The sequence below is a fragment of the Chrysemys picta genome, chromosome 21 (assembly GCF_011386835.1).
Source record: "Chrysemys picta bellii isolate R12L10 chromosome 21, ASM1138683v2, whole genome shotgun sequence".
Classification (NCBI taxonomy): Eukaryota; Metazoa; Chordata; order Testudines; family Emydidae; genus Chrysemys; species Chrysemys picta.
This window is the reverse complement of record NC_088811.1, coordinates 7,004,518-7,030,774: the sequence shown is the minus strand read 5'-3', so window position 1 is coordinate 7,030,774 and position 26,257 is coordinate 7,004,518. Positions and strand designations below refer to the sequence as shown.

At 39.4% G+C, this 26,257-nt stretch overlaps 1 protein-coding gene across 1 annotated transcript in view; it reads right to left on the bottom strand.

Moving 5' to 3' along the window:
• The window catches only part of SSU72 (SSU72 homolog, RNA polymerase II CTD phosphatase), a 60,829-nt gene that overhangs the window by 31,962 nt on the left and 2,610 nt on the right, over positions 1-26,257 (bottom strand). Inside the window, exon 2 of the mRNA XM_005292923.5 lies at positions 12,883-13,026. Coding sequence (XP_005292980.1) covers positions 12,883-13,026 — 144 coding nt within the window. The remainder of the gene's footprint in view (positions 1-12,882; positions 13,027-26,257) is intronic.

Below are 26,257 nucleotides of genomic sequence, written 5' to 3'. Positions count from 1 at the left end.
TCTGAACAGCTGAAGGTGGTGTTGACTGGCACTAGAAGTGGCAACGTCAAGCCTAGGGTGAGGGTGGCTGCCAATTTTGGGTACTAGGAAAGAAGAAAGTACATGGGAGGGAGTTTAGGAAAGGGAGAAGATAAATGGTCCAAGACTCCAAAACCGTTTCCCTTTAGAAAAGATATTTCCATGAATGAGTGAACGATCTGCACTTCTAACTCAGCAGTTCTCTATTTCACCATTAAGACTATTAGTTGTTTAAAGGGACAAAATTTCAACCCAAATACTGCCTTAAGTAGAAATTTCATTTGATAGAAACTATCTTTCTGGGTAAAGAGAGCTCACACTACATTGCAGACACCTTGCGCCCCTCCCCCCAGAAAAAAAACACACCTAACACTTTTCAGGACTAAAGTCAGTCCAAGAGCTAGCCTGCATATTAGTGAGCAGCTTCAGAATAATCATTATTCACTGATATCAATGATGCCCTTACAGGGAAGTAAGAACAGCAATATTAAGATATAGTACTCTTGAAAGCAAAAATACTGCCAAGTGGGGTAAGGGGAATTCCCCCCTCCCAATTTGCAAATCAGATTTTGTAAAGTAGTTTCCAGTCTGCACAAATTGGCAGCTTCTCCTTGTCAACCAGATAGATTGTTGCCAAAAGATCCCCTCCCAGCCTCAGACAAGTTTACTCAATAAGTATTTTAGACACCCCAAATTTTCCTTTTAGCTTCTTTAATGCACCAGAAAGAGCTTGGGGAAGTAGGGCTAATGAAGAACTAGATGCTTGATGAGAAGAATGAGCTTGTAGCAGAATCAACTGAACTCGAAGTCTCAAACCTGCTGGGGCCAGTCTGGAGCTATTAGGATCATGGTTGTCCTCTCCACTTTCATGTCCCTGAGGAAGGAGTAGAAGACAAAGCATGTCTCAGCAGTTCAGCTCAGTGGGTGGAGGAAACTGCCACTTCCCAACTGTCACGTTGTCTGAAACGGATGTAAAATCTTTTTGACTTTGTGTTGGTTCCTGAGCATGCAGATCCACCAAGTAGATCCACTTGCCAGGTAGGTAGCTCTTTTAGAAGCTTAGGACAGAAATCACAGCTGAAGTAGGACAATGAGATCAGAGAATCTTACATCCTATTACATTTTCTGTAGTTTAAGAAGTTAATAGGTATATGGAGGGGGTGGGGGACAAAACAAAAATATAGAGGTTTACATACCAAAATGAGAAGCTTAAAACAAAAAGTGAACTAGAATGCCTTGCAATTGAACATAACAGGCCTAACTTAATAGGCCTAGCTGAAACACACTGAAATCACTAAAATCAGTGATATTCTATGACTCTATGCACTATACAGAAAAGGCAGTTTAGGCCACGGAGGTGAGGAATTATGCACAACTATGAGTCCACAGAATCAAATGAAAAAGTTTCTGAATGGAGAAGCAACTAGAGTGAAATGACTATATTTATATTCATGTAGATAAGTATGCAAATATACAGAAGGATTAAAATATCAGCTTCCTCACCAGGAAAAGGACATTGACTGCACACTACTGACAGACGTTAAAGGAGCAACTAAATTTAACAAAACAGTAGTAACCAACTTTGGTCAATTGTCACAAATCAATTGCCACGATGGGAATTTTTCTCTAAACTTTATTCTAACTCCTTAAAGGATTGCTTCTTGGAAGAACTAGTTTCTAGAGCACACAAGATGGAAGGCTCTCCTTGAATAGGAATTGATTCAACAAGCAACTCTAGAGAGGCTACTAAGTAACAGTGACCACAATACAAATAAAGGTCAACATCCTCAGAGGAGGAATTGTCCCAAAAAGTAGCACTGTAACACTTAGCTCTAGAAAGAGGTACAAAAAGGAAGATGACGCTAATCACGTGATCCTAGTCAAAACTCAGCATGGAGCTGCTGAAAGCATATCAAACTCCTAGAAGGCATTTATACCTCTAAGCAAAAAAGGAAGCTGAGAGAGGGTTGCACAATATGGTTCTATGGCCAGATTCAAGAGGTTATTTGAGCTGCACACAGTACCATTTTCTGAAGGAAACTGTACTAACTGTAGTGAAGCCAACAAAAAGGAAAAATAAAATCTAAGAACTGAGGAGGACTCTAAAGAGCAAATAGCTGAAAGACATGAAAACAAAATAAATTCCTTAAACAAGTCAAAAGCTGGAAGCTTGCAAGAGAACAGGTTTGTCTGATGAGCTACCAAGGAGTAAAAGAACCAATTAAGGAGAACTAGAATACTGTAGAGAAACTAAATTATTTCTGTGCATCACTCTTCCCCACATAGGGGGTTAGGGATACCCGGACCCATACCAAAAGGAGACCATACTGGAGAAAAACCTCAAGAGCAACAAGTCCCCAGGACTGGATTATATCCATAAGGTATCTAACAGTTCTGAAGGAATGAAATAGCTGGGCTACAACAAAAATAGGAACTCAGTTAAATCAGCGACTAACTAAACAGAAGGGTAGCAAACATCCATAGTTTTAGAAAGGTGGTAGGTGTGGGTCCTGGGAAATAGACCAGGAAGCCTTACTTCAGTACCAGTCTCATCCAGTATGGCAATTCCTTTGGTTTTATGTCTTCTGAGCTAAAGATGTGATCCTGGTTCTTTCCTGGTGGTGGTTAACAACATCTGAGTTTTCCGAGCAGATTAAGACTAATCAGAGAATGGCTTGAAAATTGAATGGGGAGGGATGTTGGACTACATTGTTTCAAAATGGACCTCCAGCTCTCATTCTTGTCTAGACCACATTCCCTATGATATACTGACAAAGAACTGCTCTGCAATATCTCAAGCTTAGGGCAACTCCTTCTGAGGTTGGACAGTCCTTCCTACCACAATAGAGAAAGGCTGCCTGGCATACAGATTACACTCTTCCAATCCCTAAACCAGTGGCTCTGGTGTGAGGGGGGGGGGGGGGAAGCCACACACACCACTATGCCATAAAAGGATCAGAGCAAGTACCCAAGGAACTAGATTTGTCAAAGGACATTTCCCCCAAGAAGTTGAACCCTTGAAACCCCCAGATAGGAAATCTGGACATTCTTCAAGGAAAAAAAGCCTGCTCTGAGCAATTGCTGGCTCCAGGACTTCAAAGCCAAAGCAGTCTGCTCATCTCCTTTCTCAGAACAGGAGAATGTCTCCTTACTTCATCACAGTGATCATTCCTGCAGATGGTTAGCAAGTGTTCTCTGGAGTTATACTGACCTCTTTCTGGACATGCTCTCTGAAAGGGCTGAGTACGAGAAGAGCTTTCAGTGATGCCTTTTCTCTTGAGGAAGAGCTAGTCAACTACACCCCACAGAGTCTATACCAGAGTGGCTGGGTTGGGAAGCTGTAGAAAGCTTCCTCTCAATATTTGCCTCTGGACCAATCATGGGAGAGAGGAGCAGTGGGAGAACCCCTGAGAGCAATGACTGGAGACACCTTCCCAAGCAAAACTGAAGAATTTAGGGAGACAAGTAGTGACAGCTTCCAGGACAGACAGTTCTCAATGTAGGTCACATCTGCTGCAATAACACATCGCTTCTGAGCCTACCACCATGCTCAGGAAAAGAAATTAAGTCCACCTCTGCTCATCTGGATCCTATGGAGACTATGTGCATTAGAGCTGGGTAAATGTTAAAAAAACCAAACAAACCCTCCTCCCACAAAAAATAAATAAATGCAGATTTGGGTCAATTGAAACATTGCGAGTTCACCAAAATATTTCAGTCAAAAAAAATTGAAGAAAAAAAAATCAAGATGTTTCATTTGGACATTTTTGAAATAAGGGGTTTTGATTCTAAACAACTTTTTGTTTTGAGTTTGTTTCAATTTTATTTGAAACACATTTTAAAAGATCTCAAAATTCAAACAAGTATTTTGTTTCAAGTGAAATATTTTGTTCAGCCCAAAGCAAAATATTTGACTTTTGGTTCGCTGAACAATTTTCATTTTCAGACAACTCAAAATTATTTCCCCCCATAATTTTTTGGTTATTCACGCAGCTCTAATGTTCCATGCCGACACATGCTTCAAATTTCTAGCCCCAAACTCTGGGATGATCAGAATGGCCCTTCAACAGAGGCACATAGACCTGCTCCAACACTTAGTACTTCACCCTATTCTTCGCTGAGCTTTATCATGTTGCATCTCACCAGTGAAGAGGAACAAGTCTTCTTGGGAAGGTGAAAGAAAGGGGAGTAAACCAGGGGTAAGGGTCTGCTATGTGGGAAAACCACAAGGCTATATTTGGCAGCAAGTTGGTCTGTCCACACGACATAAGCAACAACTGCCATTTGTCCAGGTTTGTTTGTTTGCAACAAAGATTAGTAAGAACCAGGGAGTCATATTGAATTCCAATTTTTACTCGGAGCAGAACCAAACCTGAACCATAATATTGTCCTACCTACTAAACCTGAAAAAAAATTGAGTTGCCAGTAAAAATAGAGGTTGAGCATTTTTTAAGATCAATATTTTAAAAGACTATTGTATAAAGTAAGATAGGCATGTGAATGCTACCAGAAAGGCCTGCTCCAGTATAATGAGAATAGAAAGCGGCCAGGCTACAAGAAAGAAGGGAGAGAGGACGCTTAGGAGCTATCTACATACCACGAGTTCCCAGAGAAGGACAAACCATCCCTGAGACTCTTCACTGGGGAGAGATGGGGTAGAATTCTCCCTGGTCCCAGAAGTTAATAACTCTTCAAGCCAAAGGAAAATGGTAATGGCCCCTCAACCCTTTTCCCCTTTAGACAGGCCCTCCCACCTATCCCCAACCCCTAAGGCAGTTCCTGCTTCCAGGTACCCCAAACTCAAATTTATCCTTTAACTGTATAGGTCCAATAGGAGATCAAATATCAGATGTTATTTTAGTTTGCTCAAGTTGTTCGTAAGAAATAATCATGTTTATTTAACAGAAAATACTAGGAAAACTCACATGACGTTAAAGTTGAGAAATAAACAGTAAAAATAACCAAAAAGTTTCAATTTTAAGTTAACTCTTCTATTAAGGCCTAAATTTGATTTTAACTGGTTACTACTGGCCCATTTATTTTTTTGATGGCTTGAACCCGAATTGAACCCTAACACGCTGAAAGCAACTTAACCAAACCAAAATAAATCCTAGTTCAACTCCCCGGTAAGAATAAAACAAAGTTTTATAATGGTGATCCGGCTAAACAGGTCTAGATTTTATGGAGCAGAGCTCAATTCCACTCTCCTAGATTTTCACCATTTTCTTGTCTCCCGAAAAGAATCTGTATGTTTCAAACTTACATACACTTGGCTTCAAGCATCCTTTTTGATTACTAAGACTAGGGAACCAAGTATCGGGGGTAGGCGTGTTAGTCTGTATCCACAAAAACAACAAGGAGTCCGGTGGCACCTTAAAGACTAACATTTATTTGGGCATAAGCTTTTGTGGGTAAAAAAACCCATTTCTTCAGATGCGTGGGTTTTTTACCCATGAAAGCTTATGCCCAAATAAATCTGTTAGTCTTTAAGGTGCCACTGGACTCGTTTTTAAGACTAGGGAAGTTACTCCCTGCATTAAATAGAACTTCTGGCGGTCTCTATACTTCCTCTTTCCTGTCAGTCCCAGGTGTTGAAGACCCAGAGCTGGAGTGCAGTTTACAGCCAAGGAGCAGGGAAGCCAGATGAACAGGCTGGTCAGCGGGGCAACAGCCCAAGCTCAAGGAGTGGAGCTAGCTGCTTAGAGACCATAACAGAAACCCCATCTTTGGAAATAAATCAACAAATGTTTTCACCTACAACCCATGGATGTATGCGTGGATGGAATGGGAATGAAGGCATCTCATGACATCAGAATAAATTAACACTGCCACAGAATTTAGGAGTTACTGCTGCAGAATTTGGTCCTATTGTGCTTTGGAACACAGAGGGCTGTGCACAGAGACTAACCTGATGAGCCAGTTGATGTCTGGCTTTTGGAAACTTAGTCCTTGACTTCTTGCATGTGTGGGGTCTATTTTTCTGCAGTGTCACTGTCTTTTTAAAAGGCTAATCATTATGTACTTCGGAATAAACCTACAACCTTGTTCACACAGCTATAAAAAGGGGCAAAAGTAATCATTCCAACCTATCCTGAAGATGGCCAAGCCTCATGAGCAACAGAGATGAAGGAGACCTGTAAACACATTTCCTGGGGTTGTGGGGTGGGAATTACCCCAGCTATAGGGATGCAGTAATCCAGTGGATATTACTGGAGGGGAGAGAAAGGAATGAGCCTCTAACAAAAATATTAACCCATTATTCCCACTGAGATGTGCTTTTCTCTCCTCTAGCAACATCAATGGGTCTTGAACTGCACTACACCTTGGAGATGGCAGTTAGTCTCCTCAATGATCTCCAGAGTGACCCCTATTCAGGATCTCCCACTGTCAACCAACCAGGAATGAGTCAGCTACTCACCACTTCACTGGAACATCAGAGGCACTTCGCATGCAGCTTCTCAGGCTGCCATATCAACTTTGGAGATGTGCCCTGGTTACAATCAGCAGTGACCAGCCACAGGTATATCTGCTCAGTGAAAACCCCTACAGTAGACAAAGTAGCTATTTGCACTGGCAGAACTTGTCCCTGCTGGTAACCATGGTTAGCACCACTGGTGCAAACAACAGCTTTGCCTATCTTCACTAGGGGTTGCAACAATACAGCTACAAGGATGGCTAAAATCAGGGCAAATGCCCAAAGGAGCCAAGGCCTTAGTCAGCTCCGTATTTCTGATGGCAAAAATGGCACTATTCTGCAACATGGAGCATTTTGCCATTGTTTTGCCAAGACATCAACTTTAATCAAAAGCTATTTTCAAAAACGTTTGGTTTTAGCAAGCTTTCCCCCAACTGTAATTCCCTTTTAAAGATCTGGGGGAAAGAGCTTCACAATACTGATGTTAATCTTTTCTAATTAGCAAACTTTTATTTTTTGTGTTTAACGTAGCTGAAATTAGTTTGATAATAAATTTACATCCCATGTTTTATCTAGATGGATCCCAAAGCAATTTACAAATTAATACGTAAAAATTTCACCCACCAGCTCTGAGGTAGAAGGCAACTGTTTACCACCACATCGCAACAGTAGTTTAGGAAAGGAAGCGGTACTACATCAGGGGTTCTCAAACTGGGGGTGGCAACCCCTCAGGGGGTCACAAGTACATGCACAAAACAAAGACCAACTGCTAGAATATATTATAATTTAAATCTAGTGTTTTAGAAAATTACACATCTTCCTTTCGCAATGTAGTGTATTTACTCCAAAAAAATATTGTAAAATGTATAATGCCTCGATCGTTGTTCCTAATACAAATATATATTTTGTTTATCACCACCCTAAGGAAACTGGACTCTGGGGATTATAGTACCGTGCATGTATGTTCGTTGTCTTGAGACTAAAAAGGTGACACTGAGACAACATTAGAGGTCTTGATTGTTCAGCAGATGAAGAGCTATAGCCATCTCAAAATTTGACAGGGCTAAGGCTCACCCCCGAAGCCACCCTTCCCAGCAGAAAGGTCAAACGTTACACAGAAGTAAGGTGGCATGATATGGCATTGCCACCCTTACTTCTGCAGTTCTGCGCTGCTGCTAGCAGTGGCACTGCCTTCAGAGCTGGGTGTCCTGTCAGCAGCCCCTACTCTCCAGCCGCCCAGCTCTGGGGCGGCACCTGCCAACAGCAGCAGTGCAGAAGTAAAAGCAACAGGGTGCCGAGTCTGCTGGGAAAAGTAATATTGACAAAGTTTCTTTTTGCTTCCTCCCACTATTAACTAGTAAATATTAAAAACTTCTGCTTAGTCAATTTAAAAGTGGTGAGAAAAGGTAAATTCATTTTAAACAATAAGGTTATAAATTTAGCATTTAAAATAGTGTTAACTATAAAAAAAATGTTTTTAATTTATAAGGGGGAGTGTTGCTGTCTGAAAGGGGTCACCAATACAAAGTTTGAGAACCACTGTACTACATCCACTAGAAAACTTCAAGGAGAATTTAGGTAGGCAGAACGTAATTAATAAAGTTGGATTTTGGCCAGGCTAGTGACAATAACACTTCTCTTGGAGGGTGGAGAAGAAAGAGCTCTGAGTTCTTCAGTGACTACAAGTTGTCAGGAGGACCTTGATTCTACTTTTCATCTAAAAGATTAAATTAAAATGACATCCCCAGCAGGACATTTTTCAAACTTAACACCATATGAGGCATTGGTTTTAACTGAAATGATTTTTCATGGTTTAGATCCCAAAGCTTAATGAAACAGGAGTAGATTTAAATTACAAATAAACCAACAGATAATTTTAACATGTATTTGCAGATGAATTTCTGCTAAGAATTTGGGATCTCATTTGTTTTTAAATTAAATATTCCCATTCACTTTTTAATATGGACTCAGAGGAAAGAATGCCACCTATTGATCACCAATATTGGCCGCATCACTTGGGTTTTCTTTGAAAGGCTCCCAACTACGAGCTTGGTCCTACTATTGAAGCAAATGAGAAAATGCCCACTAAATTCCATCAGGAGTAGGCCTCAAGGCCTGCAGAAGCATGACCCTACTTGAGGGATTTGACAAAAGGCAGTATGGCTGAAATTGACATGCTCAATAACTAAAGATCTGTTTCTAGGTAACTGCTGGTATCTGCAGTAGCAGTTGCAAAACTGACTCCACAAGTGGGTTTCTCTACCCCACACAGATGGTTTCTTAGTAGTAAAAGGGGGTACATAAAAGTTTAGAGCTATATTTTAGTAACAGAATGGGCTACAGAACAAGTGTATTTGGCACACAGGTACTGGTACCAATATTTCTGCTTCCTGTCATGTACTCTTTTTGGGTAAAGTATTTTTCAGATTACTATTTTCTATGTGTCAGCTTGTTTCATATTTATTCTACTTAACTGACTCTGTACCCTGACCTTTAACAGGGTCTAGAGCATAATTTTCAAAAGCATCTAAAGTCTTATTTTCAAAGGTGACTTGGGCACTTCTGAGCCTAAGACAGAGTCTATAAGTACAGCGCTGCTGCGCGTCTGGTGAAGATGCTCTATGCCGACGTGAGAGCTCTCCTGTTGGCATAATAAAACCACCTCTACAAGTGGCAGAAGTTATGTCGGAGGGAGAAGCTCTCCCAGACGTGCTATGCACACAAGCACTTGTCTCGGTGCAACTTATAACACTCAGCAGGAGGGTTTTTCACACCCCTGAGCGACAAATTATGCTAGCGTATGCTATGTCTACACTACAGCCTTTTGAAAACAGGACTTGGGCAACTAAGGGACTTCAATACTATTGAAAATGTTGCTACTAGTCTCCCAATAATGCTGAGGGAATTTAAATGGATGCATCTCTCCTACATAGTAACTGCAGCACTGATTACTTAGTCTGACAACTATGTTTATTTCATTTTAAGTGTTTACAGTATTTTAAAATTAAAATGGAAGTCAATCTCCTACTACATATATGGCTCTGCAGAGCCTAGCTTCATTACTTCTGCATCCCCACCCCTTCTAAACTGACAGCATGCCTTTTTAACAAGCTACTCTTTTAAAAGTATTTCTCATTCTTCTAGCTACAACACAGAGAAGTACCTACATTTGTAAATATGTCCTCATTTAATGTGGAAGATTAAATATGGAAAGGTTTATAACCTACAGCCATAACACTTGAGAATTTGCACTATATATACACACACACCCCACTATGAGATTAGTGCAATCCAGATGCTTTTTATTTTTGTAGAGTGTGGAGTCTATCTTGTTCTTCTTCCCTCCTGCCCACCACTGATAGAGAAAAGAGTTTTCACACACCTTGCAATTCTAAGCCGCTTTTTACCTCAGCTGACTGATGTCCACACCATCGAAGAACTTCAGGCCCCAGTTGGGACGGCTGCTTTCCGAAGCACTTATCAATTCGTTGACTGGCTAGCAGATGATGGGCTGGAGTAGTTTAGCCAAAACCTCTTACTGAATATCAAGTGTCAACAGTGCACCTAGTCTCCCCACTGGCCTACAGAACTCGAGCACGAAGTCACTCCTAAACACAGGAGCAAACAGTGCTGCATTGGACCTATATTCCCATTCTGAGGTAATGAGATGCACGAACTGGCCCTTGTCACTAAGAACTGCTGTTTCAGACAATGCGGAAAGGCTGAAGGTGGCAGCTCTCCCCACTTAACTGAAGAAAGCAGGATTTGGGAAGCATAAGGACAAGCCAAGGAATTCGGACCCGTTCTTTCTCCCACTTCCCCTTTGAGACACCAAAGGAAAAGCAGTTCCCTCCCACCCTAAGACAAAACACCTCTTCACCCCCCCCCCCTTCACCAAAGAGTAATCAGCTGCCCTAATTGAGTCCCACAATGCCCTGGTCCCAAAGATAGCTGCTCCTTGGCTCCCAGGCAGGAACAAGAGGGGTCTCTGGTTTTCACGAATTTAGGAAAGAACTTACCCACTCACCCCGAGTCTGGAAGTTGAGCTGCCTTTTGTACTGAAAAAGTATATCTGTTTCAAAGAACTTGAATTTGCAACATTTGAGGGCATAAAAATATACAAACATAACTCCTTCCCCACCCCAAACTGGGCTTTTTCTTGAATGGGAAAAATCAAAACAGAAAGGAGTGCTCAGTGTCACTCTGCATAAATATCTGTGGCTCAGAGCATAACCACTCCACCTCTAATGTGGAGCAGAGCCCAAAAGGCAACTCCAGAGAAGATACTGGATAGAGGACCAGATGTGTTTTAATTTTTTAATTAAATTTGTACACCTCTACCCAGATATAACGCGACCCGATATAATATGAATTCGGATAGAACGCAGTAAAGCAGAGCTCCAGTGGGGGTGGGGCTGCCCACTCCGGCGGCTCAAAGCAAGTTCGATTTAACACGGTTTCACCTATTATGCAGTAAAATTTTTTGGCTCCCGAGGACAGCGTTATATCAGGGTAGAGGTGTATCTACAAATAGTGCTACGTTCCCAATACAACAGAATAGGCAAAGTGGTAGTCACTGCAAATTCTTAAGTGCGTGAGGAAATGAAGACTGCACAATCCAAACAGTCCTCCATTTGAAAGGGGGGGGAGGGGAGGGAGAGTGTTTGCATTGAGATGTGCACCATCTCAATTAGAGGATGGATTGGCTGGGAAATATCCCTTTTCTTCATCAAAGATGTGATTATACAAAATTAAATTATGTACATTCAATGGATGCCCTAAATTTCAAGTTTAAGAGATACTGCTACTCAGTCTTTTCATCAGAAATTGGGTTCCCTAATGTCCTTGCATAATATGGATATCAGTTATGGGGAAAACCATGTGGAAGGAAATTTCCAACATAGCATCAAATTTAATTGTACTGTACAGCTTTATGGAGCTGCTCATCTTAGCTGAGTACATTCAGAAAACTCAACACAAAAGAAACCACCACTACTGGGGTCTTATGGAGCTCAAATTTAATGTTTTCTAGTCAGCAAATACACAACTAAAAACCTGCTGACTCAAATCAAGCCACAGTGAAACCTGCACCAAGGACCTCCTCCATGTCTTACACAATCATTTTAAAAGTCTACTCAAGTCTTGCAGTACACAATTTTGTTGAATCAATAATTGAAAGCCCATCTCTTCTACTGGGCTACTGAATTTGTTGATTCCTTGGGTGGCCACTTAAAATAGGTTTCACTGTATCCCCCATTTTCTAATCCTCATCTAGTGCCTGTTTGCCTGTTCTCAGCCGTTAAAAAAAAAAAAAAAAAAAAAACCTGAATTTTTTCAGCCATACAAAAATAAACTTTAGTTATAATAGTGACGCTTTGTAATATATTAAAATATTTAAACGATAACATTTTAGCTGCCATTTCCAGATAGCTATAGAAAATAGATATCAAATCTAACATTAGAAAGATTTTACTAATTTGATCCAGCATTACTTTTACGCAGCTCCCCAGAAGTTAAAAATCTAGGTCACGCAACAATAAAGAATGGGACAGACTGCCATATTATACCTTGTTATCCAAACTCTCACTTCAGAGGCATCACATTTTGTAACAAGGGCCTCAATCTACTGTTAGAAATTAATAAGCAAAACCTACATAAATTTAGTTTTCCCTTTCTCACCAAATTATATTTTTAATATTAAAAATCAGATCCTGCGTAAAGAGAACAAAACCCTAACAAGTGCCCTGATCTTGCAAACTAAAGAGGTGTTTGGGTTTTTTTTGTTTTTGTTCTATACTTTATATTTAAATGTCCTAAAATACTGCATGCTCATGGCTGATGTGAAGAAAGGTAGTGTGCCTGACCCTTGTCATCTCTGGTCTTTGGGAGTAAACCTCACATTTAATTGGGCTTTCTGTGCCCATTCTTGGAAATATACTTAAGGAATATGTTTTTGATGTACAGCCAAAACCAGAAATTAACAATTAGCTTCTTGATGAGAAGAGAAAGTATTTTATGGATTATGTTCTCTCCCCTTAGGCCATTAGTTTACTCTAAACCTTACCTGTTTGCTTGACTGAGCTAAATTTGATTTTAATTCTTTTGGTGGCCGTTCTTAGCATGCCAGGAAAGGGCTCTGCACTGGGAAAACATAGCCCACAATGCAGTGCAGTTCATGGATAAAGGTGTAAAATATTCATAGTTCTGTTCAAGAACTAAGTATGTTAATTTACTATACAAGAGGATTTTGAATGCATGCATTATAACTCAACAGCAAGTTACAAGGGGAGTGTTAGAGATCCTAAAATAATGTGAAACACCTGCCTAGAACCTTAAAACAAAGCTCTTGCCAGTCAAGCAGCTGTGTATTCCTTATGCAAAATAATGAATTACACCTTTCAAAGATGAACCATATTGGGTTTTTTAAAAAGGTCATTCCACGGGGATACAGTTCTTTGTCTTTCCTAAGCAGATCATTGTACATCTGATCATATGTTGTTTTGAAATCATAAACATTCGGCTTGTCTGGTGCTGGTCCTGGCAGTTTCACATGAGTCCCTGTTCCAAAGGATCGAACACTGAATCCTCGTTTGCTGAAAGACACAAAAAGGGATTTATAATTAGATTGTCCAAATTTAAAACCTACATGTCTAGGTGCTGAACAGCAATGCACTGGACTTGGAAAAAAAAATTCTTAGAGACCTATCAACTCTGAATCCAACCTTCTAAGCAAATTTAAGATAAAAAAATTATACATTTGCAGTTTCAGGTAAGTTTTGGTACACAATACATATCCTACACTTCATTTAAATAACTTTAGTTATGTTTCAAAAAAGTGACAGCCAGAAAGTGTGAAGTTGTGAGCAGTGTCTCCTTCGTCTGATATCAAAACAAAACAAATTGGATTGTATTCTTTTTCAATCTCAAGCTTTTCCATTGTGTTCTAACAAAGCTGAAATTATGTGGGTTTTATTTAACTCTGTTTCTCTAATATCCTCATGCCAAGAGTTGTCTGTTCAACCACAGAGTGAAAAGTTTGCAGGAAGAACCCAAAACTGTTACATAATCAGAGACTATATTTCCTGCTGTCTCTCAAATTTTGCATCTGTACAGGTGTAACCCTAATATGCAGCATAAGCACAATGAGAGACTGAAAACAGAAGGGGGAAGCTTTATTGATGAGCACAGAAACCATGAAAAAAAGAGACATGGTTAATAAGACAAACCTTTATTTTCAAACATTCCGCACCCATCCATAAACCAACAACAAAAACAACATAAAACTTAGAACAATCTCCTCACCTGTATCTCCCAAGGAAAGTAAAATTAAAGCTTTGAGCCTGAAAAAGTTCATCTTGATGTTCCTGATATGAGTGGTTGCAAAAGACTTAATAAAGGGACTCAAAACTGCTGTACTGGTACAAATCAGGACTACACTAGGCATTTGCACTTAGACATCTGTGTACATGCAAAAACCCAGCAAGTACAGACAAGGCCTTAGCCACAAGACTGATTATCACCAATACAGCTGATAATGTGTAGTTCTAATGTACTAAAATGTCAGAACACTCCATTTTTTGCAATCCAAAAAATCAGTTTCTATGCAAGAGGCAATATTCAAAAGTAACAACAGTTCTCCTATAGACTTCAGCTGTGCACCTGAAACACTGATGCTATCTAAGCCACCACAAAGGATTTTTTCATAGTACATCCATTATGGGAAGAATGTAACCTAAGAAAGTGAAATTTGTCCTCATTTCCCACCCTTTAATAAAGGGTTGGGTTTAATGGAAAGAAATAACTTCGCTACAGAGTCCCAACATCTTATAACAAAGGCCTTCAAAGTGGAACCTGTAAAGCTGTAAGTTCCTTTCACAGAGCCCATTTAATAACTATAATATATATCTGCATCTATATAGCATCCTCTCTCAGACTACCTGGGACTAATGCGTGAGATTCAGTGTGCTATTTCTGACAGCTAAGTAGGAGTCTCCCCTTCAGTTTGAGTTATTGATTTTGGCACTGAAGCCAGATCTCCATTTCAAACTCCAGCTCCTGAGTTTGGCACCAGTCCTTGGTTTGATGCTCTCACATTCCACCATGGCAAGTCAGTTGCAGTACATTGTACAATCTATATGTACTTGATAGCCTATCAGGACCACTACTAAACACAGATAAGAGATATTGCTTTGGAATCAGTCCCAAAAGGAACAGATTCCTCTCATTTAAAATTCTGAAAATAAATTTATACCAGCCTAATATTTTATTAAAAAATATTAGTGCACCTGTAGGTCTTATTTTCACAATATTGTATCTTTGAAAGTGTAATCTTATACCAGAATAGACTTTTATACACATGCACAAACACCCCTCTCCTCCTCTGGCACACAACTGGATGGGAGGGGGAGGAGAAGGGAGGTTTGAGCTGGACTGTCTGGACATCACGGAAGCCAAGTTCTATGGAAATGGGCAATCTGGAGAACATAATGGAAAAAACCCATCAAATTAAAATCACTGAATTTACATTCTGTGAGCCTTCACTGAGTTTCATAGAAGTGGGGAGGAAGGGAGTGAAGAGACTTCAAGGAAATGAGTAAATAATATTGCTGCTGAATTTAAGGGCCCTTGCCACAGAATTTGATTCTAATGTGATACAGCATACACAGGACCTTGATTACTGGATTAATTATCAACAAGGAGTCCTGTGGCACCTTATAGGCGAACAGATGTACTGGAGCATAAGTGGGTGAATACCCACTTCGTCAGATGCATGTATTCACCCATGAAAGCTTATGCTCCAATACATCTGTTAGTCTATAAGGTGCCACAGGACTCCTTGTTGCTTTTTACAGATCCAGACTAACATGGCTACCCCTCGGATACTAGATTAATTATATACACTGTAATAAATCAAAACTACCAGGTTCTACTCCCAGCCCACCCTTGCTAGACACTGATGTAATCAGGAAGTAAAAATTGTGCAAAAAAACATAATACCAAGAGCCCATGAATTTCAGCTTCTTCAAGTATTTTCCCCTACCAAAAGCTGTAACTGCATCATCGCTGTATCTACACCCTTTTAAGGATATTTGGGCTGATTATCAGAAAAATCTTCCTGAGAGCACGAACTATTAAGCTATGGAATAAGCTACCAGAGAAAGTGATGGAAACACCCCTGCTTGGGCATTTAAAACTACGCAAAGTGGTTTAAGCATTGGCCAGCTAAACTCAGGGTTCTGAGTTCAATCCGGGGGGGGGGGGGGGGGGGCGCACTTAGGGATCTGGGGCAAAAATCAGTACTTGGTCCTGCTAGTGAAGGCAGGGGTCTGGACTCGACCTTTCAGGGTCCCTTCCAGCTCTATGAGATAAATAAATATAGGGAGATATACCTATTTATACAGACAGTAGGTAACTATGCTGAACTGGCAGGGTGATCGACAAGATGAGCTAGAAGGTTTTTTCATTTCTAACCTTTGAGTCAATCTTTCTGGCTGTTGTCGTGACTCCCCTTTTGGCCCATAGGTCACTCAAGAGACTGTTACCAGGGAGGGGGAATTTTTTTTGGAAAATCAGCACACAGTATAAATTGACATCTTATTAAATGACCAGCAGGTAAATAAATAACCGAATTATAGTTTTAGTAGTAGCTAATTGATGCTAACAACCTTATATACTAAGCAAGAAAGCAAACGTGTACAGTGTATTGACAATCATTAAGGGGAAAGATGAGGAGGGACAGCAAAAAAAAAACAAACAACAAAATAAACCCACAACCCCATCCATTATTTTAGCTGCAAAGAAAGGCAGTTTTGTTTTTATCCATTTTATTCCACTCCATTCGCCCCATCCGCCTCACCAACAAAACAGCTGGTTGTCTAACCAGGAAAAAATGTGCTAAGAGACACAAAGGTTTGCAGAATTTGGGTTCTGATGTATAAGTGACAGGTCCTCTTATGCTTGGTTCTCACTTGTTTTAACTGAAGTCCCTCTATCGCAGCTTTCAGGATACCTACTTAAGAAATGCACTTGGCAATTTCAATATCTAATAAAGCAAGTGATTAAATAAGAGATCTTACTCATTTCTACAGACTCACTACTTCTTGACCCAAATTACCAGTCTTCTGAAAGAATTCTACCATTTTAAAAACTTCTCCAATTAAATTGATACGCATACAATGCTTAACAACCCAAAGGCTAAGATTCCCTGAAATGTCAATTTACTGTTTAAAAACGCACATATGCAGCTTCCAAGAGATGGCTATACAATTTCAGCAAAGCAAGTCAGCTGTGCAGCGATTAGGACTATTTTTAGTTACTTTCCTCCTTTCATTTAAATCAGTCCATGCTGAATTGCACAAGTACGAATGCAGAACATTCACTGTTACAGATCAGAAAGATGTCTGAAAGCATGAGGAAGGAGCAGTATCAGAAATGATAGTACTCAATATTTCAAACAGAACACTAATTTTTTTCAAATTGAGAATGATATAAACCTTTCTTCTACCAAATATTTTTTAAAAAAAGCATCAAATGTTTATTGTTTAATTTAATGAAAGTACAAGCATCAGAATCGGCTAAGTTTTTCCAGCCAGATTATGGACAAACTACTTTTCAAATTTTGCCTGAGTCTGATGGATACTTTATTGACTTGTAGCCAAAAAAGTCATAACAAACCAGGCACGTCTTCCATTCCATTCCTGTCAGCAGCTATTAGTTTAATAATTACAACAGAAGAGAGATTTTGAGGGCCAGACAAACAATCAACTGCATGGTGCTGACTTTTAGATATCTTTTCACTAGGTCATTATGGAAAAGGGGGGCGGCGGGGGGGGGGAGGAGTATGCACACACATCCCATTGAATATTTGTGGAGTTAAGATTAGGAGAAGCAGGATCACAGTCTGTGGCTTCACATATACTGTGATACATCAGCTCCCACTGCAAATATCTGCTACTCCCAGTATGGCTTCCCAACCATAATGCTATATCACCAAGCTCAAGCCTACCATACTTCTCATATTTATGTTTATTTGGTTGGCTATTTTATTAACATATTAAGTGCCACCAATACCCTTGGCTTCAGCAAGCTGCCCAGCATCGACTTGAAAACAAAGAATTGTAATAATGATAAGTTTTGTTGAGTATCAGCACTTAGAAGAACTTGTCCATTAGCCTGTCAGAAAGCAGAGGGTGTGAGAATCTGAGCGAAGTGGTCGGTCAGTATTGCGTAGGAGGTAAAAACATCTGGCTTTCTAATTCTGATGTGATTTGTGGAAAGGCATTTCAAGAGTGTGGCTTGCTTTCTAAAGACCCAGACTTGCAACTTCACTGAATTATCAACACACAAAAGAAGAGACCGAAGTTATCAAGCCTTGAGATCCAGAGCAGAAGATGTGAGCATGTACTGTGAGCATCTGACCTTCAGCATCTCACTTCCTTGCTTTCCAAGGATCAAATTGCAAGAAATAAAATACAACTGTTTAATTTTAAGTGTTTATGCACATCCTATTCCCAGGGGCTGAGTGCTCTGTCTCTGTAGTGCTCCAAAACCTTCTTGGCACAGATTGTGAAGGACCAAGCTTTGTCCTAAACTCTCGTGTGCTGCCACACCACAAATAGGAGGAAGGCTGCCTTAGTAATGTATTTGTCTTACCGTGTTTTTTTCCATCTTCCCCTCTTCTCACCTTCCTATACTTTTTCCCTCTCCAATAATTCTGAATGCTCTACTGTTTCTGCACACAGTGGAGACAGGAGCTGTGATATGAAACTGAGGTGATCCTGGTTAGTTTCTTTCTGCTAGACCATGGGAGGACGGCTGGGATGGATGGAAGTGGAAAGAGTGTATGATTTCCCCACAGTGAAGAGAAGACTACTATTTTTTAAAAGATTAATTTCTCTCCCCTTCCCCAACCCTTGATACAGAGGCTAATATCTCGGCTAATATCTAGGCCATTTTCCATACTTACATTAGTTTCATTTTATTGCCCCTATTGGGCAAAGAAGTACAGTAGGAGAACCACAACAGATGGAAATTTTAATGATTAAATTCAAACTGTTCAGTTTTTGTAAACTTTGCTGCATCTGAACTAACACACCAAATCTGTTTTGTAGCTGAAACACATCAGTATGTTTCTACCTGTGGAATCCCAGAAAGGCAGTGTTTATTACATAAATAACTTAATGGGGGGCTAACACCAATCTCCCATTATAAAAATTGAATTTTCATGTAAGAATACTGCTGTCTAGTATTTAAATATTTTCTTAACTTCAAAACAATTGAGATGCAGTTATACAAGAATTGTGAACACAAACTGGTCTGAAGTAAACATCAGATTTACATCAACTTTCATTCCTGCAGCTACAGTAACCAATAAAGATGTTTTAAAGTCCATGAAAATAGGTTGTCACTTATGAGAATTGTTTCAGTAAAAGAACAAATCCCGACCCCATTTAAAAATCTGATCTGGAAATAAGGCTCACTAATAAATTCTGTACACTACATGATGTAAAATGGTATCTGGAATGACTACGAATAGTGTGAGTTAGCCAGTCCGTACCTGTGAAAAAAGAACAGGTTTGTAAAATGGAGCTCCCTTATCCCTCTCCTTCCCCTCCTCCACCCATCTATTGCTGCCCTACAGCCATCACTTCATCAAGTAGTGGGATTTCGCAATGCGACTGCCATAAGATAATAGCGTAAGAAGATTTTGGCACCGTACCCTTTTCTTCTTCCTCTTTCTCCACCCTCCCTCCCTCCTAGGGCAGAATAGTAGAATTGCAATAGTCAAGTCATTTTCTTCCACTTTTTTCTCCTTGATCTTGTTTTGTTTGCATACCACAATACCACTGGCTGAAATGAGTCACAGGAGGTGCAGACATACTGGCCACAGCTTTCACCACAACACTTACCATAGCCACCCTCTCTCAAAAGGTAAAAGCTGCATTTGAAGAAGTCTACATCCCATCTGAAAGAATAGAAACCTTTCATTGGCAAGGCTTCCTACTCCAAGATTTGAAATTTTGATGCATTTTGACTTATTTTTGAGAGGCCTCTCTTCACTAAACAGTCAGACCACCTCTCTCAAAACTGAAGTCTTTACATGGCATTAGTAGTTGCCAGAGTACATCTGTGTGTGTCGGTTACACAACATGGTTGTGCTACTTTGACGTAATTTGAAAGTGTTTCAGCACATTTCTGGTAACTGTATGAAAAATGATTTCTAGCACCAATTGAGTTATTCAGCACAGCCTTCTTCTGCTAAGCAATTAAACAAGTTTGGATTAGTGAGTGAATCATCAAATAACTTAATAGCTAGCACCAGTCTTCAGTAATACAAAAAAAATCTAACATTTACAGTAAAGGATGATTTAGAGTCTTGCAGTATCAAGGTAAGAGTAAAGTTATTTATAACTATATGGAAAATATTAAGATGACTCCAAGTACACCATCTACAGCAACAGCAAGACAATACTAGCACACCTCAGATCACTGTTGATTACTGCAAATGCCTAATTCTAATCCAATGCATTAAGAGGTCCATTGGTGAATGTAAGATTTATGTAAATGATTTCCATTAATGCTAGTTAAAGTTATGAGCCTAGATAGGAGATTGTACCCACACTCAGGGCACGTCTACACTTGCCATTTAAAGCAGAAAGTCCCTTTTTTGCACAAAAACAGTGGGAGAGTCTACATTTACCAATGCCTTTTTGCAGTGAAACTCAGAAGTTTCACCGCAAAAAGAAAACCACCTCCACAAGAGGCATATAGATCTTACTGGTGATGCTTTTGTGGTGATGTGCAAGTGAAGACATGTTCTTCCTGTTTACTGAGCTTTTAACCTCCACAGGATATCCCAGAGTGCCTAGGTGACCACTCTGGCCAGCAGCTCTGCTGCTGATGCCGGTAAACAGACATCCACCCCTCCCCCTGTAAAGCCCCAGGAACTTTGAAACTCCCCTTCCCGTTTTCTTGGCAAGTGCTCACTTGTCATTTGGCCAGGTGACACTGCCTGCGCCACGGAATAAAGGATTCCCTGCTTGGAGCAATGCTGAGCTACTGGACCTGATCAGTGTTTGGGGAGAGGAGGCTGTGCAGGGACCCAGGATGCCCCGCGATCACCCCCCCCCCCCTTCCCACAAGGCCTATCGTCAAAATAGAGAGAGCTGCACTGTGGGATAGCTGCCCTCAGTGCGCTTCTCTCATCAGGGATAGAAGTGCTGCAAATGTAAACACTCTCTGATGCCTGCGGGAGTGAGTACACAAACCAGCGCGCTTTTCTTTCACCGGTTCACTATCACCATTGACACTGACAGTGCAAAAACTCTGCAAGTGTAGACATAGCCTTAGTTTAGCAATAACTTTACACAGATAGGCCCTGATTCGGCATGCATGTGCCCAGCTTTAAGCACAAAGATAGTTTCAGTGAAATTGGGGGGACTACTCATATGCTTAACGTTAGGCACGAAGTTAAGTACATTGCTGAATTGGGGCAATTGCATTTTCCACCAGAAGGCTCTCTAAGCACTCTACATAGAACTCTCTATTTCTAGGAACCAGTTTAACAGCTGACAGCAGTGCTCGACAGCACTGATGAATCACTAACACTTGAAAAAGGACACAGCAGTCCTTATTCAGTTTTAGACGCTGGTGACATCTAAAAGCAGAAGAAACAAAACTTAGGTCCAAGCAGGTAAAGTTAATATTCTGGAACCTTATATGACCCTGTGTTCTAAAAAGGGAATTTCACTTAACCTTAAACTCAAAATACTGCTGAGATTCTTCTCTCGAATGGCCAATATTGAACGTAATATAAAGGGGTGTAAAATAACTGCTTTATTGCAATTGAATGATAACATTATTTAGGAAAGAAGTAAACATTCAGTTCCTGGGCAAGTTTAACACACATTATAATGAATAAAAGTAGAATAATGAACAGCATTTCTTTAAATATTTTTTTCAGTTTAATCTGAAGTTGGATCCCATTTAGCCGGCATGCACTTTACTCTTAAAAACTGCATTTGCAATCTAAAAGCGTATTGCTGACTGGTTTCTGCCTCTGAAATCTTCAGAAAGTTGACAACTTGCTCAATTTCTAGGTTTGCCTTTTTGAATACATTTGTCAAATAAATCAAATTCTATCAATATAAAATGTAATAAATCAATGTTTAGCTTGAAACGATCAAATGCCAACAAAATTTAAAAACGTTTTTGTAAGCTAAAAAGGGAATTATTTGACAAAAAGGTAAGCATGCTCTTCATTTAGTTCAGTTGCTGATTGATACTACCCAATTGGTATAGAAACTCTGACTGAAGCTTGTTTATTGTAAACCGTACTTGGTTGAACTTCTGTTTCTCTTATGTGGTTACACCCCCAATATTACATGGATTTGTGGTTTAAGGCTCTAATGAAGTTTCTGTTATAAGCTTTCAACTCTCATTCTGTTTACACCATTAATAATATACCTCACACCCCCACCTGAATTCTCAATACACAACTTCCTAAAAATGAACTTGTATGAATGTATATGTAATGCATAAATCCTCACTCAAAAGCTACAAATTCTGAATAAAACCAGAAGTCAGCTACAAATACAGAAATCCTAATTTCAAGAGACTGAGGAGTTGTTACAATATTAGTCTGAAAATGCAACAGATTAACAGTGTAAACACAGTAGGCATGGAACTCTATACTGAAACAGTTCAAAAATACATTTCCTTTTAGGAAGGCACTTTCAGTGAGATACTCTCTATATAAAGTAGTATATAAATTCATTATGATGAATTTGGAAATTTGAAAAGATTTGCTGATAAAAGAAAATCCTTGTATCTGCATTGACAGAAAAGGAGAATTTGAATCATATAAATTGTGCATCCTCAAGGTAAAGAACTGGAATAATACTGCAAGCTTCTAAATATTATCTTGTAAACTAATCCCAATTCCTTTCCCTGTTTCCATTTGTAATTCCCTACATGCTTAATTTACAATTTTGGACAATGCACTATACAAGTTGCACCCAGTCTATTCCGTATTCAGATCTGTTCATTGTCCCGTCTCGTGTTACTTCAAGGTAGATTTTATTTCTCTAGTTCTCAATGGAAGATGGACTTTCCCAGCCTTTGGAACCTGCCAGTGATTCTTTTAATTTGATTACAAGGGGCATTCCCTTCCTCCTGGTCTGAGCACACTGTACTGTGGGCCTAGAAACAGACTAGGTTCAGTAAATGAGTTAAATCGCTTTCACTTAAGGCTTACAAACTAATAACAAAGAACACTGGACTGTGATGCAAACTGATAAAAGGCAATAACTGCAGTTGCTATAGCCCCTATATTATGCCTACATATTGGAGGCTTCACGCTGCCTTTTACCCAGGTAATTTAGTCTTTCCTTCACTGGCTTATCACACCATCACTCATTCCTGTAGTTAGTATATAAATATAAACATATGTTCAAACTGCCATGCTGAGATGATATAATTTACACAGTACTGGTCCATTTACAATGTGGTTACAATAATGAATTAAAAAACAGTTCTCTGTCCTGAAGAATGTAGCCGTAGAACATAACTTTGTTCATTTACATCAATTTATATTCTTTTCTGGCAACACTACTACTATAATGGGTCTTCATAAAAGGAAATATAAATCTGAAATATTTTTCAGTGTAGGATTCGGTTTGCTTTATATACATTCTCTATTAATCTACTGCAGTTTCACATTCTGAAACACATTATGCTGTAACAATACTATCACCAAACCCAGGGACTAACTTTTTTTTATAAAAATATAATTAAATATCAAATGGTTCAGAACCATGATGCTGTGCGTGCAACTAACCTATGTAACCATGGAACTTTATTACTGTTACCTTCATTCTCCCTCCCCCATTCCCTTCTACTGTTTGCTAGATTCAATTGTTGCATCTTGTCTTAGACTGACCCAAAATACTTACAGGAAATGTCATTTTACAAGTTTATACAATACTCAATGTAAGTATTGATCCTAACTGAGGCCTTTGAGGACTGTCACTATACAGATAGTTACATTATGAATGGATCAGATTCTTAAACTATAAGAAATCCATTTTCATTAGGATTTCTTCACTGACAAGTTTTAAGTCAAAGTTATTCTTCCCACTTCCCTAAATGGCTACTGCTCTTGCACAACAACTTTAAACTAGTTAAGGCAGGGGTGGCAACCTGTGGCTCCAGAGCCACATGCGGCTCTTCAGGAGTTAACATGCAGCTCCTTGTATAGGCACCGACTCCGGGGCTGGAGCTACAGGCGCCAACTTTCCAATGTGCCGGGGAGTGCTCACTGCTCAACCTCTGGCTCTGCCCCCACTCCAGCCCTTCCCAGCTAATCGGGAGGTGCGGGGAGAGAGGGGGAGGCGCTGATCAGCAGGGCTGCCGGTGGGCAGGAGGTGCTGGGAGTGGGGCGGGGGAGCACATGCAGGGCTGCTGACATATTATTGTGGCTCTTTGGCACTGTACATTGGTAAATTCTGGCTCCTCCTCAGGCTGGCCACACCCGAGTTAAGGAGTGGCAAACTGTCTCAGAGACCTTGACTTTGTCAGTGTACTGTAGACTCCTTTGTATTTAATTTTCATGATCCAAAAGAGAAATGGTAACATTCTACTGTATTATGCTTACATATACACACGCAAAGGTACTATCTTTCACTGTGCAAATTCCCATAGATAACTATGATTTTATGTAGTATTACTGCATACATTTAAAATACTATGCAAGAGAACATGTTACTATGTTGTAGTGGAGTGGTTCTCAAACTTTTGTACTAATGACCCCTTTCATATAGCAAGCCTCTGAGTGTAACCCCCCCTTATAAATTAAAAACATTATATATTTAACACCATTATAAATGCTGGATGCAAAGCGGGGTTTGGGGTGGAGGCTGACAGCTCACAACCCCCCATATAATAACCTCACAACCCCCTTAGGGGTCCCAACCACCAGTTTGAGAACCCCTGTTGATATGTATCCCAAGTGAAAACTATGAAAGTAATTACACCATAAGATAAGCCAGGTGTGGCCAAGTACGGTTACAGAATGACATCTGGTTTGGAAACTTTTAAGGTATCATGAAAGCCATTTATTTGGTCAATATTGTTTGGGGTATTTTGTGTTTGGTTTTATATTTCAACATGCTACACATATGCAGTAGCTTCACAGCTCTTGTTAGATTTTTATATCATAGTGTTATGGTTGTAAGAAGTTTAAATATAGTTGTAGCAAGCAATAGATAAGGGACTATATTGGGACATTTGGAAAGCCATTTAAAAAAAAACAAAGCAGCTAGTATTTGATCTTGTAGGACATTTGCAGCCATAGAGAACAAAGAATACAGAAAACATACAGACAGCTGACTCTCTGTAAGGCATAAGTGATAGTATAAAGCTATAGAGAATGTCAGTCTGACAAACAGTCAGAACTTTTAAGTTTCCAAACTAAACCATACATCTCATCTTACATGGAATCCACTGTGCTTCAATTTAAAAGGGTCAAGAGTTTAGAGATTTCTCAAAACATCTTCAAATTTTAACCCCCTTTTCAAAAAAAAAAAAAAAAAGCGGGGGCAGACCTTTAAAAGAAAATTTGATCAATTCTGAACCATCTCAAATCCTGAAGTTTCTATACACAAGAGCACTGTTTGGGGGAGGGCAGGAGGAAGAGTTGAAACATGGCAGGAAAATGTTTTTATTTGGAATTGGCATTTCTGAATCCAAAACAGAGACAAATATTGATATTTTTGTCAAGGACAAGTTTTCAATTTTATTTCAAGCCTATCTGAAACACCTGATAATTTCATGCATTTAAAAAAAAAAAAGCATAAAACCCTATTACAATAAAAATATTGAAAAAACCTCATAAACCATGTATTAAGACTAACAAAATAAACGGTTTTAAATTCTATAATGCTTCAGGCAGATCAAAAAATATCTTAAAAATTTACGACTATGGGCAGCAGCGACCAACGTATCCTCCACAAGTTAAGGACTAGAAAAAACAACATTGCCAAAGTGAAAAGACTTAAAAAAAAAAAACCCACACACACACTTTTTTAAACAAAATCTGTACTTTGTTTAAAAAACTATCCATAAAGCTTATACGAGTGAATACTGAGACTTGAGATAAGGGTAAATAATATTTAAGATATGAACTTTTTAGTAGAATTTCCTCAACACTAAGAAAAGCCCCGTAATAGGGTTTTAATTGTATTGTTTCAGTTCCTCAGTGCAAATATTTTAATATAAACTACAAACAGAATAAAGTTTTACAACCCCTCAGAGCACCATTTTTCAGAAAGCTCTTTAAAGGTATTTTTAGATGTCATGTAAATCTGTGCCCATCGTTTCAAAGGCACAGTATCCTGTATTATAAAAATCTAATTTTTTGTCTTAGAAACTTTATAAAATGCAATCTAAATGCCTCTATGCTATTTTAAAATTTCAAAACAGTTTTGTTCAATTGAAACATTCCCCCACATTGTTTGCTGCAATATCTGGTTGTAGTGTGCTTTGGAAAAACATGTAAAGTACTGCAGGGCACAAATCCCACAACAGCAAGATGGACTGGATGATCAAGTAGGTATTTTCCATCTCTGACTTAGGAGTCTATAAACCACAAATTGAACTTCACTAGAAAATGAATATTTTCCATTGTCCATATTAGTAATATGTAAACAGCAAAACAGCATAAATGAACATAAGAATGGCCATACTGGGTCAGACCAATGGTCCATCTAGCCCAGTATCCTGTCTTCCAACAGCGGTCAGCACCAGATGCTTCAGAGGGAATGAACA